The sequence below is a fragment of the Thermobia domestica genome, chromosome 8, assembly GCF_964235325.1.
Source record: "Thermobia domestica chromosome 8, izTheDome1.hap1.1, whole genome shotgun sequence".
Classification (NCBI taxonomy): domain Eukaryota; kingdom Metazoa; phylum Arthropoda; class Insecta; order Zygentoma; family Lepismatidae; genus Thermobia; species Thermobia domestica.
In genome coordinates, this window is record NC_137461.1 from 149,545,493 (window position 1) to 149,562,546 (window position 17,054).

General features: G+C 33.3%; 1 protein-coding gene across 1 annotated transcript in view; it reads left to right on the forward strand.

Moving 5' to 3' along the window:
• LOC145693274 (clavesin-2-like) overlaps window positions 1–10,299 on the forward strand; it is a 110,696-nt gene extending 100,397 nt beyond the window's left edge. The window contains exons 7-8 of the mRNA XM_081769118.1: window positions 3,376–3,520; window positions 7,876–10,299. Coding sequence (XP_081625244.1) covers window positions 3,376–3,520; window positions 7,876–7,916 — 186 coding nt within the window. The 3' untranslated portion in view covers window positions 7,917–10,299. The remainder of the gene's footprint in view (window positions 1–3,375; window positions 3,521–7,875) is intronic.
• Window positions 10,300–17,054: the final 6,755 nt, after the last annotated feature.

The following is a 17,054-nucleotide window of genomic DNA, read 5'->3' on the forward strand; positions in this document are numbered from 1 at the left end:
TGTTGATGGCAATAGCATATCCATAGTTTTATTGCTTCACGCATTTCTTCAGATCAAGATTTAGTCAATATGGTATAGAGAGGAGCAAATAAATCAAAGTTAAAAAATTTAGAATATATCTATTGTTTCGTCCTTTTTAGACCCCTAGCAGCTAAAGATAGATAGATAGATAGATAGATAGATAGATAGATAGATAGATAGATAAACTGGGACATATACAGATATATGTCACTGTATGAGGCTTCACACTTTCAAAACCATTTAAGGTCGTAGTGTTTAGGATGCCAGAAAAATTTAGAATTGGACCAATTATATGACCACATTTAAAAACCGTTAAAACATTTTCGCAAATCATGCCATCCAGAAACTTTAGAGAAGGCAAAAATGTGGGAGTGGTGCCTTAATTCCCCTTGGCTGCGGTCCTGGAGCCGATTCTACATGAAAGCAACTTTCGCGGGAAAATGTCTTTATTGAGGATGCGCATGAGTCGAGACAAACATATCTCTCGACTCGAATTTTCGAGTCGAGACTACTCATAAGAATCTAGACTCGACTCGAATGTCTCGAAAATCTTTCTATAATTTTTAATATTATTTTGAAGAAAGTGTTCACTCAGGAACAGCCTTGAAACCAATTCCAGATATAAATGAAACATAGATATTAATTATTATCTAGCCACGTAAGAAATAAAGAATAAGTGATTACCTAAGACGTATGCGCTCAGCACTCATATCGAGAAGCTGTATATAACTACGACACTCTTCTGTTCCTGCTGATATCCAAATAGTGCAATGTTTGTTCCTCAGGTGCATAACATATCTCTTACGTAACATTTGACGCAACGTTTGTTCTCATTCCAGCCACGCAGCTTATAGTAGATGACTCATATATCTGCTTCTCATTCTTGCGTTACATGTCACATTGGCCGGATTCGGGTTCCTTTTAGAGTGTTGTTTATTGAACCAAAGATGTAATAGATAGAAAGTGAAAAGTAAAGGGTGTAAGAAGGGTGACGCAATATTTTCCAATTAAATCTTCAGAATAAATCTTGAATGCCCCGTGCAATATGGGGATGCGTATTATCGTGCCACACAATCACCTCATAGTTAATAAACCAAGTAGTTGCTTCAATATTCATTAAACCAAATAACCCCAGCCATCATTTTTAATTTCCTTTTAAATGCGACTGTCATGGCCAGCGCAGGAAGTACTCAATAGAATTGCGGAAACAGTTTTCACTTACCTGATCATGTGGCTGTGAACTGTTCCTGTACGAAAATACTCTTCAAATTTTACTTTTATAATAAAAAATGTGAATGTTTGTCTAACTCAAACAGTCCTCAGTGTTCTCTTATCAGCTTCACATGTCTCACTATGCGAGAGTTGCGGCTCACTACAATGAAGTCACACAGCATTGTAGCCTTTAAGATAAGGAAATTTCTGCTTTGTCACTATCTGTCTCGTCACTTTTAACCCTGCCATCCCCTATATGTAAGCTTTCTTTAACTGGCAAACTGTAAAAAGAAATAACCTATAGGAAACTTTTTGACACGCTGAACATTGGGATTTCACTACATATAAAAATATTTTATCAAATTTTCATATGTCATTAAATTATTCTAATGTTACTAACAGTAACGCAATATGTGAATCTAAACGTTGACTTATGTATACGTATATGAAGACTTGAAACTTTGGTAAACAGTCTTTCTGCATAAATCAACAGGTAAACCCTATCAATCACGTTTGAATACTCGAACTAGATAAATAGTTGCTTGTAAAGTTGATAAACAATAGATAATCTGTCCGAATCCGATTCAGAAAATATAATTTGTTCTTGGAGGATATTAGGGAATAATAAAGAAATTAATGATGTGTAATAGCATTTCTCAGACAAATCAGATAAAAGCAACACCATTAAGAGTATGATGCCATCGATATCAAGAAACATCTAGATTCATGCTAGAAGTACCGTATAGAAGAAATATTAAAGTCAGCACACGCCAGAAGTTAGGACGATTCTGAACTGTTAAATACATTTATTATTCTTTTGAATGTTTTCCTTTCTTGTATGATCTGCATTCAATTATGTGGAAATTACTATCTATTTCAATTAAGGACATCAAAGGATCATCGCGGCTAAAATAAAAGCCCTCTAGTGAATTTAACTCTACGTGAAGATAATTTAATTCCAGGCGCTGATCTATCGAAACCTTTAAGCCTTGGTTAATTCTAAATAATTAATTGTTTGTTTCTAAAACATCAACATTACAGATAAGCTAAAACAATTTATTCAAGGACTCTATTTACTGGTTTGGCACTGTTCTGACTTGTGTAAAATACGTTGTACTTCCAATCGAAGGTTTCTCTATAAATATGAAAGTAAACCAGTCAAAAAAAATAAAAGTTTTTAGGGAATAAAGATTGTGTTAAATAGATCAGAGTTCTTTATATGGAATCCCCCGTACTACAACTTCGTTCTTCTACGTAATAAATATTTCTAAATGAAAAATAGGGACGATTTTTATATTATTAAAATTGCAGACAATGTATTTAGATAAAACCTTAATATGAGAATGTGATAAAGTTGGAAGTGTGATTTTTTAAAAAATTCTTGCTTAAAAACAACGAAACATGTATTTAAGCCTTTTCGAAACTTCCACACTTGAAACGAAAATGGAGGAAATCTTTCATGTGAAAGAACAAATGTTATTCTCACATAAAAGTCCAAGCTATATGAATACATCTAGAAACGTAGGATTTGGACCGAAACCTACTTCTACGAGAGCAGTGAGTAAGAAAGGATATACTTCTTTTCTTTTTCTTTTTTTTAAAGGTAGCAAAGAGAGGTATAAGGAATTAAAATGTTTTGCCCAGAATAGAATACTAGATGATGTCCTGAAATTAAATAGCTACCATGAAGATTGCAAATTCTTTTAGAGCATTTCTTATGTTAATATAATTTCTGTGTATGAGGATGAGTAAAAACCGTTGCCACATTTTTACACCCATCTACACTTTTTCTTTAGCTTTAATTGAATAGTATCTTACCTAACGCTTGATTCTCTCCTAGAATACTAGAAAATATAATATGATTATCTAAAATGCAATTTTAGAGCACAACGTCGTAGAATACGACATGCTTGTTGTTTAGTATTGATTCTGGAAGCCAAATTCTTTGCATAAGCGAATTACATATGTTGTAGTTTGATTTCGTCGAACATCCAGATTCTGTAACACAGGAATATAATATTTGGACCTGAAATTTCAGTAAATGACTAAGTGCATGCACACAGCTAGTCCAGAAGTATGACATTACTATGACGCATAAGAAGTATAGCATATATATTAATATTTTGAAGATGTTTTTTCCAGGTGTACGTACATGGGTACAATCGCACGTCACTTCACAAGCATATTCCTCCGGAAATTTTGCCTGAAGCCTATGGAGGACATCAGCCAACATTTGGCGACGAAGAATGGGAGAAGGTTCTTTACAGCAGAGTAGATGTATTTAGAGGTAATATTATTTTAACTCCTAATATGTTCTAAACGATACATAACTAAGTTTTAACAGATATTAATATTTGCCAATCATAGTGTCACAAATGTATATGTAAAGGATAAATTCTTTTTCTAGTCATCTTAAATTATGAAGTCCACTCACCTTTCAGTTAATTATTTTGGATTTTGATCTAAGTAACGTAATGGAAAACATTTTAAAGTCATGGTAAACTCAGCTATCAGGAATTTAACAGAATGTGTACAGAGTACATAGTATACTCTCCCAATATTTTATAGTCTAGCGTATATATACCTTCAATTTACGAAAGTATAAGTGTATACAAGGACGGTGTATATATATAATAGAATTTTTAAGTGATTGAGAGGATACTTATTAAAAATTCTAGTATTGCATCACTGCCAGCTACGTGCGTTTAGATTATAGCTTATAGCAGCGATATCAACCAGTGAGAAAAATCGCATTTCGTGTGATTTTTTACTTTAATTATTCGGAATATGATAAAGGGAATTTTCGTCGAGATTGACAAAATGGGATTTTTCTCTATATGTTTAAAATACACAACAAGAAAGTTCTCTACAATGGAGAAGTAAACATAATGAGTCATCAATAAATGTATCAGTGTTGTCACCTTCTAGTTTAAAGTCTTTTCTTTATTATCGGGAAAGTCCATAATAGCGAGGAGTGACTTAATCATGTGTGGTTCTTAAAAAATCAAGTACCAAGAAACGAAATCTATGCTTTGGTATTTAAAGACAGAAAAATCAAAACAATGAATGGATGGAAAACAAAGAAAACGAATCAATGAACGAAGGAAAGAAAGAAAGTAAAATATTAAACGAGAAACAATGAATTTCCGAACGTTTTATAAGAAATGTATGGAGAATAAAGATTTTGTAGTATCATTTGGCTCTGTATAAGGTGATGGTTAGTGTTGTAAATAGAAAAAAAACGTTCGTATTTTTTTCAGAAATGTACGTTTTTTTTTAGAAAAAGAACATTGCCTCTCGTTTTTTTTCTAAATTTCGTTTTTTTTTTTAAATAGTCATTTGTAATGCATCTTACGTCTATTTAAGTATGAAGTATTTTTATGTACATGTAATCACCGTAAAATGCAACATACGTTAAACGCTAGATACTGATACGCTACAAATATTTTACACTTTATATGAATAGCATACCTACTAACAATTCGGCTTTCAAAAGTTTTCATCAATATCAACTATGAGATAAAAGTAGAAATGAAATTTTGTTTTTCATGAAAGCAGGCCTTTAATACGTACGAAAATAGTGTCATGAACACTATAACTTGTCTAAAGGTAAAAACCAATACTAATTTCCCTACTAGTGTTTTTCTAAATATCATATATAAATAATTTGTTGACTGGATATATATGCTATGCAGCGGCAAGTTTGCAGGGTTCGACAAAATCTGTCGTAAGTATATTATTTAAATTAAATATTTCTTGTTGCAAAGACTTCATGATAATGGTAGTTACATTTACTAATCTGACCTTCTATTTGAATACTACATTCACAAATTATGTTTAGGTCCCATTAGTTTAAGGTCACATGAACAATGCTAAAGCAAAAGGTCAAATAAATCCGAGCACAAATTGCTTGATTATTGTCAGATGCAAGAATTCTCGAATAGTAGCGAATATCTGTTCCATTTAGTTAGTTATCACAGTTTTTATTTGACAGCTAGTCTTGTTTTTGTCACAAACAAATTCCTTATCATTGAATATAGAAATATTGAAAAAAAAATCTGAACAGATGTAGAACAAAAATCAAGAAATAAAGATAAAAAAGCTAGTTGCACTGGAATTGCAAACTGATACATTGAGATTGAAGCTCGATATTGAATTCTATAAAAAGGATTACCATCTTTCCTGCAGGTGTGTTTGCTCTATCTTTCACTAACATAATAGATTTATATGTAAAGAAAAAAAACACACACACCCACACAACGAGATTGTACTTTTAGTAAGTATTTAAGCCTTTCTGAGTGCGACTACATTTACCCTCCCCTTCGTTGTTCATGCTGGAGTAGCATACTTAAAATCATGACTTTTAAGATATGTTCTTTCTTGAGAAAGGGGGAGGCGCCAAATTATGCCATTGCACGGGGCGACAAATTGCCTAGGGCCGGCCCCGATGACATGTATATACAAGACATGAATATCATCATCACCATCATAGGTATTCTGCCTGAGGTCACTTGCCGCAGCTGAGAAGCTTCCATGCTCCACATCCTCCGCTAACCTCTTCGTCTTCGCGTATGATCTTTCTGTTTTTATATCATCCATTAATTGTAGTCTCCTTCTCCCTCTGCCTCTCTTTCCCGCCACCATACCCTCTAGGACGTCCCTCATGATACAATCTCTTCTTAGGCTATGTCCCAGACATGAATAGAGGATGACACATTTTGAAGTAATGCAGGGAGTTTCAAAATTAATATTAGGGTTTTGAAACTTTGTAGTATCTATTACAATTATAAATATTATATCAAATTGAAGAGCAACTCAAAGTTTTGTACACACGCATGCACATACATTGTTTCTTCTGTATGCCGTTAGAAAGAGCAAGTAGCGAGACTAGAGAACAGAAAGCTTTTTGTGTTCTAACAAAGACTGAATCTGTAGTTACATGCAACTGTCTGTGTGAAGAATATTAAGGAGACGCTTGCAACTACGTTCTTATTGTTTGCAGTTGCTACAAGTCTAAAGCCTACAGACTACGGTTTACGTGCCAATTCCGCAAGTTAAATATTGCTGCATAACAATGAAGATTTTCTAGATCGTGTCGTCTTCAGTGATAAATCGACATTTCACCTAAGAGCTAATGTGAACACTCATAATGTTTGTATCTGGCCGTCAGCAAATCCTCAGGAGATGGTACAGTTGAAACGAGACTACCCTAAATTCAATATGTTTTGTGCCATATGGCGGAAAGTTTATGGGCCTTTCTCTCCTATCGACTAGATGTGTGCCGTGTGACGAATGAATCTCACATCGAACACCTGTAGCAAAGACTTTTGAGATGCTCTTTTACTTGATGTATTGTTTATAACTGTACGTAAAATGTAATAAGTACTACGAAGACTTAAACCCCGATATTCATTTTGAAACACCCTGCATTTCTCACCAACAGTGTTGGAAATAAGATGTAAAAAGGAGAGAAAATTTTCCTTATAAAGTGATTGTTTACAACGATATTATTATTAGTCGAGACACGAGTTACTAATAAAAAAAAATGTAATCAAATATACACTCGGTGGCCCAGGTGACCAAAATTGTTCAATCCATATATCCTTTCTTCTCTGGATCACATACGTATGTAGATATATGTGACATTTGCAAGCAATGTTCAACATTCATACCAGCAGAGGTACGATCCAATTTAGACCGCTCCAGTCTGCCAATTGTCGCTTATTGAACACTGTACAAACACCGATATAACCATCAGTTATATAATATCAAATTTCATCTGACTTCTATAAAGTAAGACACGATTCTTTTAGGTTACGTCAGGATTTCCAGTAATCTTTTCTTAAATGTCCACATACATTCTCTCTCTTGCGAAAGTGAGCGACCATCGTTGATCACTCCAACGTCATTTTAACCAGGGACGTCTCTTGGGGAGGGCAGGGGCAATTTTCCCTCGATTTTGAGAAACTCTTGCCTTTAAAAAGTTATAATAATATACTAATGAAAAATGAAACTCTTTGCCGCTGGACAATTTTTCACCTGACAAAGCCTGAATAACGCTACTGATTACAAGACAGCAAACTAATCGGGAATTAATGTTTACGCTATAAACAAAATGACATGTTCGTTATAAGTAACATTACGATAAGGTAAAATAAGTAGTGTCATTTCAAATTTTGCTATGGAGAACCAGATGCTCTATCTGAGTTTCAGTTTTTATTACTATATTAGTATGCAATCAATTAAAAAGTATGGATTTCTGGAACTCAGAATGGCAACTGCTCCGGCCCCCCGCAAAATGATGCTTCTAGGTCAAATACAATGTATCAGATGAAAATAGAATTTTCAATACCAACATGTACAGTTAATAACCACAACCACACTAAAGCTACTTTGTGACCAGGGAACGTTTTTAGAATAATAGGTAATTATCTGAAGTAATTATCGTTATCGTTATTATTAAGTATCTAAAACTATTTCACTAAGATGATCGAATAATTAAAGAGAATTATTAATCTCTACTTGGGAGATCAGTCAGGCTACATGTACATGTATTTCTTTTGTACATGTATTTAACATAAAAAAAGTTCTTGTCAATTTTAAACAACCAATTAACTTGTAACCCTCGCTATTTTGTTTCAGAAACTGTTGCATCTGGATTTCTTACACAACATCCGCATTGAGAGAGGCAATGTATTACTTAAATTTTTGTTATGCTAGAGTACCAAAATATATATGGAAGGAAACGATCTCAGCAAGAGAACTACAATCACATAAAATAAGTGTAACGAAATTTTTAATAATTTCTGAGCACAGACTTGGAAGCCCGTCTTGTCAGAATATTCAACACCTGACTATTGTATGGACATTCCGATTTTTATGTTCATTTTACAAAGAAACTGTATTCTATACTTCTATATTGTATGAGTAGTTTGTGTGATGTAACAGAATGTTTGTATTGTGCTTAGAAATATTTTGTGTATTTGTAATTTTTATAAGCAATGAAATGTAAAATTATGACATTTTCAGTACTGAATTTTGTGTGGATGTCTTTAATAATCATATTGATACCATAATAATATATTTACTTTCATAACGTGATAAATAACAGAATACAAGTGGAAGAGACGACACGTTTTAATTTTCTTTCTATTTATTTATTTATCTCTCAAAATTAAACGCAAAGGGTAGTAGTGGGTTACCATTTTACTGTTATGTGTGTACCGTAAGACCACAGTGCCAAAGAACGACTCTAATAGATAACATTCTAAATAACAATTAGATCAACGTTGATAATAATTTACTTGCTTTTAATTTGAAAATAATTTACTTGCTTTAGATGTCTGTGAATTTCAAATTTTAAAACGAAAAGAAAGTATGTGATTACTGAGAAATTGTTTTTGACTTATAAAAGCAACACTTTCTTATCGATGTGCAATCGTTAATGTACCTAGATTCCAAGGTGTGGTAATTGCTTACAAAATTAAGCATCTGGCAATACGTAGAGATACAGAAGAAATATAACATTCTCATTTCCAACAAGGGAATGAAGCAACTGGGAGGTGGAAATTTAGGATATAATGTATAACGTTGAAGAGGGTTCAGCGAGCTGTATATGGTATGGAAAGTAATTTGTACAGAATGAATATGGATTACAAGAAAGAAAGGCAATATGTCTTCACGTGAAGAAGATAGACGAAAGAAAGAAAATGGCTTCTTGTATTAGTAGTGTGGACGAGTGATAAGGACAGTCAACTTCGGACCGTAGGATCGTTGGTTTAAATCTTATCATCGACAATCATTTAATTTTTGTGGAAAAATCAATGAAGAAATGACACTGTGTATAGATTGGAATGGAAATCGGTAATTATTGTGAGAATGGTGAAAATACTTTGATATTCACTGTGTGCAAACGTGTATACAAAAGGCATCATGTCCTAGTTACATGTAACTACATAAGAATCGTGAGGACGTGAAACTTTAGGAACAAACTCAGAGTGAAATGTATTTAATAATGGACGTGTCGAAAAGCAACAAAATTATGTAAGCGAAAGCATCCATTACACACAACGCTGGAATCTGTTGGTCGAACTCCTTTGTATGCCATCAGTTGGCTGTTTAATGACAGTACTAAATCCGTTTTCCAAATATGTTATTCGATTCTTTAACAACTAGCAACTCGTATACAAAACTGTTTCAACAAACAAACAAAAAATGAAAGCCGAAAGTGGGATTTGAACCTGTGAATCCACGCCGACTGTCTTTACCAGTCGGCCATACAGCCAGAAGAGCTTTCGTCATTCTTGCTTTAGTCAACTTTTTTCACTCGTACACATTTTGCCCTTTTTCTCGCAATACGTATTCATTCTGCACAAATTGCGAGGACTGCTGTGGCTCAGTGGTACAGCGTTCACCTCTGGTGCATGGGGTCCTTGGTTAGATCCCAGCTCGCGCAAGTGAGCTTTGTGATGGACAAATACCGTGTGTGTGGGTTTTCTCGAGGATCTCTCGTTTCCTCCCACTTTCTTCATTCCACCACTTCAATCATTTCTCATCATCACAGTCTCCTTTAGCGTAACCGACATAAAAGTGGAACTTAAAACCTAAAGACTTCGTTTCATTTCATTTCTGCACAAATTGCTTCCCATTTCGCAAACAGCTCGTTGAACTCCCCTCCTAACGTTATACATTGTATACTAGATCTCCACCTCCCACCTGCTTCATTTCAGTGTAAGTGTATATGAGTTCCTTATCACTGTATCCCATGAAGGACACATATATCTCCTACGACACAATCACTTAACTCATAAAATTCTGATTCATGTTATGTGTGAACATTATTTTGTAAACTTTCAGAGAAAATATCTACATGTAATTCTGTTATAAATTGTAAGAACATATTTTATATATAAGAAGCGGTGTATCGTGAGAGATATGTAATTTATTGACGGTTATCTTAAAAATAAATAAGTTATGTTATAGTGCAAGTTATTATAATATTTCTTCTGTACATCTTTATATTAATGTAAAACATGATACCAAATCATAATAAAGAAAATATAATTTACTTCTTTGCTAATATTAAGCCTAATCGTGATGGCCGAAAGACCAATGGTTTTATTACTGATAAATCTATTATCTTTGATAAAAGTTAAGGACAAGAACTACCTGGAGAAGCCAAGGCTAAATAATTCATAAATGTTGCATGTAGAATCATGTAACCATCAAGATTACATTGTACAATACTAAGTATATTTTGGAGCTGTTATTTCTTATATTTCCAATCTATACTTAATGTTGTTTCAGACTGTACATTTCGAAGCTTCGTCCTAATCTCTGTTTACAGCGGAAATGAATATTTTATTTGATTTCGAGTATTTCTGAAACACTGAGGATATATTAGACTGAGCTATAGTTTAATAAATTGGTACTCACGTGAACTCCATTCAAGTGTAGAAACTGGGCCTCCCACGCCAAAAAATAAAAAAAAATCAAAACGCATAGCCACGAAGATCTTTAATATGAGTTGCTACAGTAACCAGCTGAAGTTTCGTGAATTACTTCTTTATCCTGAAAAGCAACTTCTTACTGCGTTTCGTTGATCTGTGCGTTCAAGTTAATCTTTTCCGTACTTTTTATCATACTGTATACTTTGTTGAGCATAATGATTTGAACTCGGTTTCGTTTAATACACGAAGCAAATTGAGTGTAGTTGTTAGTTATAATTTAATAAGACCACAGCAACCTTTCCAAAATTTCCTCCAGAAAGCTACTGCTTATACTGAGCTAAGAAGCTACTGTTGATATTTCAGTATGCACCAACAGAGCATTGACGCTGAGATGCATTACTTGGTTCATACTTCTATCACATTTGTACATAGTTCAGCAAGGACATTGCATTGTTTCTTACAAAGTTACCACAAGGTTTCCATTTATTTAAGAGGTAAATCCAATGCTTACTTGCTTCCAGTTCACGATTTGTGTTCTTTTTTAAATTAAGATTTTAGATTCAGTGATTAGAAACGAACATTAATAGATTTGATTATATTTCTTAAGATTTTCTATAAATTATGTATTTAAGATGAATCAGTATATAATTCTATCCAAACTATTTGTATTTTTTGAATGAGCGAATATAAATTTACTTGTTGGTGCTCTCGAGGTCGAAGGTATCTTTAACAGTAGTTTTATTTGTTTCTATGTAATGTGAAGTACTAAACTAACAAGACAACAAGAAATTACGAAACAAATGAATAAAATAAAACCTTCTTCATCATTTTCGTATGACTGAATGAAGACTGACTCGTATGCGTGTTTGTGACTCAGACAGAATGTCTAACGTGGTGAAGCAGATAGCTTTGTTTCTACATTAATTTATCAACTTCAGCTCCATAACTATTCAAAAGTTACTAAATAAAATCACTTAAACAAATTTCTTGACGTTTTGATGTAAAAAAAATCATTTCTAAATATATGGGTGTGTAAAGTGTAGTTCAACATATCATTCTGCTTTACATGAGCTATAATTACTAAAAGTAGTATTGCATCACTTTTGGAACCATCTGCGTCACAGAAGCAGATGTGACTTTTAAGAGAAATTAAAAATAGATATAATTCTTTACTTAACAGTGATTAATTTTCATATAAAGTACACCAATGCATAACAACCTATTCCAATAGAACAAAAAAAAAGAAAGAAAGAAAAAACTATCAACAGAATCAGCTAAGCAATGCGACATACTTGTTAACACCAGAAAAAATTGTTTTTCCCCGATTTTTCCTAAAAGTCCATACGAGCACTTACCTTTCAACATATCATCTTGTACAGCTCAGTGTGATTTATCGGTTGATATATGCCTAAACTTTCCATAATCTAATAATTAAACAAAAATTAAAATATAAGAGCTTATCATAATTCTTGCCTACATCTTATAATTATACTAACGTTGATTACCCGCGTCGCTGGGTTGACATAAAAACTTTAAATACACATCTCCTTTATATATCTCCCTCTTCCCCAAGTTTCACGCTGCTGAACTTCGATTTAAACGGCATCGGATGTCACTGTTTATCTCAGCTACTCTGAACACTCTAGATTCAAAATTAATATCGGTCAATTTCAATCATTTTTAAATATCTTCTTCCTCCCCCTCCCCTAAGTTGCACCGTCAAAATTAAATGATAAATGCCATCCCAGGCCCAAATGTCATCTATGTTGAAAATTTGATCGAAATCGTTAGTATGGTTCAAGAGTTATTAAACCACAAAAGTAGTCACTTTCTTTTTTATTCAAAGTGGAATGACAAAAACGATCACAGGTTGGAACCTCATTCATGTGGCACATTTGATCGAGATCGGTCGCGTTGTTGAAGAGTTACTATATATATATATATATATATATATATATATATATATATATATATATATATATATATATATATATATATATATATATATATATATATATATATATATATATATATATATATATATATATATATATATATATATATATATATATATATATATATATATATATATATATCACCCTCCCTTACGTTGTACTTCAAAGTAATATGATAAAAATTCTTTCCAGGCCGGAATCTCATCTATGTTGAAAATTTGATAGAGATTGGTCAGGTGGTTCAAGAGTTGTTAAGTCGCAAACATAGTGATTTTCATTTTATATATATAGATAGATAGATCTATAGATATTTTTATATATAGATAGATACACCTTGCAAGTGTCACAATGAAAAGCTTGATTAGCACTTACTCGGTATCAGTCTTATATTAATAGGTGGCGTGTATATCGCACAACATCAAGTTGTAGGTTTACGAAAAGTAGTTTTTCTCGATTTTTCAAAATCTACGCATGGGGTCATATACTCGTCCATATTATTTGTTTCAATTCAATGAGATATATTTGACTGATCTCATCCAAAAATAATATTGTCACATCCTTAGAAAATTAATTTTTTCGTTCAACGCTACTTAATAATGTTGAAGAATTTCTCAGATCATAGATAATTAAGGTAAATGTGATGTTTCATGAGAATCAAAACAGATATTAATATGAGAAATTAACAAGTAAATTCATTTTTTTTTAATAAAATAACATAAATGCAGTTTGTTGTGGGTTGTAGGCAGATCCAAGCACAAAACGGTACGTACAGTCCGAATAATGAATTCAGTAAAGATTATTTGCATTTCTGACTTCAATATCTTCGATAGTGTATCTTGTTACTAATAGCTTACATATGTTATACTAAGTAAATTTTCTTTAGTTTTGATGGCAATAAACTTTTTTTCGTCCTCTTCTGCTATTCTCTCCTTTGTTCATCATCACTTTCAAAACAATCATTCGTGTATATATAGTATACATGAATTCCTGAAGTTTCGTTTTCTTTCTCGACATCATGTATATTTTGTAGGCATGAATACAAAGAACCAGCTTTTGACAACTGGTAAGTGAACGAGAAAAAAATCGTCTATATTTTCCGACTTCTATCTGGTTTAGTAGAGTACTTTAACTTTTAATACAGAGGTTATATTAGATACGAGCTACTGGTTACATTGCTATCCTGAACACAATTCTAATTTGTATTTTAGGCAAGTACGCATGAAGAATCAAACTTAGACTATGTCCGTAAAGACCTGTGCATAAAACATCTACAAGTAAGGGACAATTCCCTTCCATGTACTTTTCCCCATTTGCTAAGTTTTGATCAATACTTTCTGCGACTTATCTTTAATGAAGTTGATACTATTAGAGTTTCCTTTCTACTTTATGCCTTTAACAACAGTTTACTCGTTTCGCCAACATGAGTTATGTTGTGTTCAGTGGCGGCTCGTGGAATTTAAAAGTGGTGGGGCACATCCAAAATACCTACATACTAGGGAGTCATATATATATATATATATATATATATATATATATATATATATATATATATATATATATATATATCATTAACAATCTACTATAGTAAAATACTAATTAAAAATTTTAATTATGTCGGTGGATAGTCTTGGCTCTCGCCCCCCAACATAATCTGAAATAATCTACTGCTACACACTAGGATAACATTAGGAGTGACCATTCTTTTGAATCCTGCCATCGTTGAAGATCAGTAGCGTGATATTCAGGGACGTATTTAACATTTTTGCCACCTTCGAGCCATTGTAAAAATGCCGCCCCGTCAAAAACAATAAATTAAATACCAATATAGCAAGGTCACCCATGTTGTGCTTTCCAAGGGGTGGGGGGGGCAAGTATAAGCGACGTTTCAAAAATAGTTTCAAATTTTGCTGTAACTAATGTAAAAATTCTATTGGATTTTCGATATTCTGAAGTACAATTTCCTCTAGAAGGGCGAGCGCCCCACCTTTTTCCCCTGATGGGTGCCCTTGCAGTATAGAAATTCTGAGAGAGTTGCTGATTATGAAACCAAGTTTATGAGATCAGCCAATTTCAAGAATAATAATACAACATTGAAACATTCAAATTTCTTGCGTTGGCGGCTCGGTTGATGTTTGAAAACTAAGTAATTCTGGAAGTTTATCAACAATGGAAATGTTTTAAAATTACGATAAAAGAATAAGGTGTCAACAATACGAGAGGGGAAATAATTGATGTAAATTAATAACTAGAATGTTAATTACTTACTTCTTGCCAAGCAGTTTTATATATATATATATATATATATATATATATATATATATATATATATATATATATATATATATATATATATATATATATATTTACAAATGCAATAATCCCGTGTCATATCACCATAACTATGCATAATACCTGAAATTTCCAAAGCTGGTATTTAAAAAAAAAAATGATCTCAGAAAACTCGCTGTCCCAGGCCATGACCCATGTTGGCCCATGTGTAAAAACGCCCCTGATTGATATTTTGGGTAACGAATTATTTATTTGTTTTCAACAACAATTTGTTTCAACTACTATATGTCCATTTCCTTCAATTATGTGTGATTTCTTAATTACTTTTCTGGAAAACATTATATACGTAAACTGTAGCTCACTATTTGAAAATACGATTGTAGATGCCGATTGATAACTTATGCATGCAAATTTTAGGTCAATGTATTGTAAATTAAATGCACCATGGTGGCAACCCTTAATATGTCATTCGCTACACCCGGAAAGGCCAAGCACAAATTTTTTCCATCTCCAAATTCTGAAAATGGCTTGACCCTCCTTCCCCCTCCTTACGTTCCGCTCTGTACAGAGTTGAGTTTCCTTGTCGCGACCTTTGTATGTTCCATAAGACAGAGCATAGCGCCTCATGCGACAGGTCTCAACATTACTGTGCCCATTTTCAATGGACATAGCCATAAGATCCCCTGCCACCTCTGATGATAGGGCTACTGTCAAAGCATAGAGATTGTAAGTCCGCAGCCAAAAAACAACCGTCGCTGTGTTGCCAAGTTTCGTCTATCCTACGAGAGCGCATAACCACAGCCTCCTTCATTCTCAAACACGGCTGTGGCGGAACAAATCCAAACATTACAAAGAAAAAGAAAGAAAGAAAAAAGTTTCTGTTAATGTATTAGTACTGTTTTAATAATTGCAGTTCTATTTAGATCATGAATGGCAGGACACGTGACCAGGTGCCCCTTAAACAGATCCGCCGCTGGTTGTGTGATTATTTAATTAAACTTTTTTTGGACCTCCGTGCCCGTATCATATAATTAAACTTATAAATTCAGAATACAAGACTAAAAGGAATTCTAGTTACCGTTAGTTATAAAGAATTTCATTATCCACCATCTGTTATATTATCAAATTTGTTTGCAAACCTCTTCCACTGTGCAGTTTCACAATCAACCGATTCAGGTCATATAACGTAAAGGAACTAAAACCATATTGTTAACCACTGAGGTGATTTTTAACGATTTCAATTCGGACAATAAAAATAACAGGATATGTGGAATTAATTTTAAAGAAAAAACTTAACATTCAAAAGATAATACGAACGCGTATTCCGAGAGATCAAACTAACTAACTCTGTGCCTATGGAGGGAATCCAAAAGTTCAATGCCGCGTTCACAAAAGCTCTCCATTGACTTCCGTACTTAGCTAACCGGATCTAATTCCTATTTTACATTCCTATTTCTGCGAGATCCATCTTAATATTGTCCTCCCATCTGTGCCTAGGTCTTCCTAATACTCGTTTTTACATTAGATTTCCAGTTAAAACTTTGGAAGCATTTACTTTCTTTCTGTCCACATAACCCCCCACCTGAGCCTCCTAGACTTCATTACCCTAACAATGTTTGCTAAACAGTATAAATTATGCAGTTCCTCGTTATGACGTTTCCACCATTTTGCATTCCGGTTCTTTTTGGGTCGAAATATTCGCCTCAGGATTTCATTCTCAGATACATCAATGTACGTTCTTTCCTCAGAGTAAACGACCATGTTTCGCAACCATACAACACAACAGGTGATTATTGTTTTGTATTTTAAGCTTCAAATTCCTCGACAGAATTCGCGACGACAAAAGATTTTGAACAAAATAGTAGCAAGAATTTCCTACTTTCAATCAACATTTAATTTCTTGGTAGATATGGTTTTGGTTCTTTAATATTGATCTCAAATAGTTGAAAATATCTACTTTGTAGAAAGTATTATTTGACATTTTGACGCATCCATAATTTGCAGCATTACATTCACAGGGAATTACATGTATTTAGTTTTCTCTGCATTTATTTGTAAATCGCTGTTGCAGCATACGTTCAACAGAACCTCAGCCTTTCTTTCTATCGTTCTCTTATCATCCCCTATT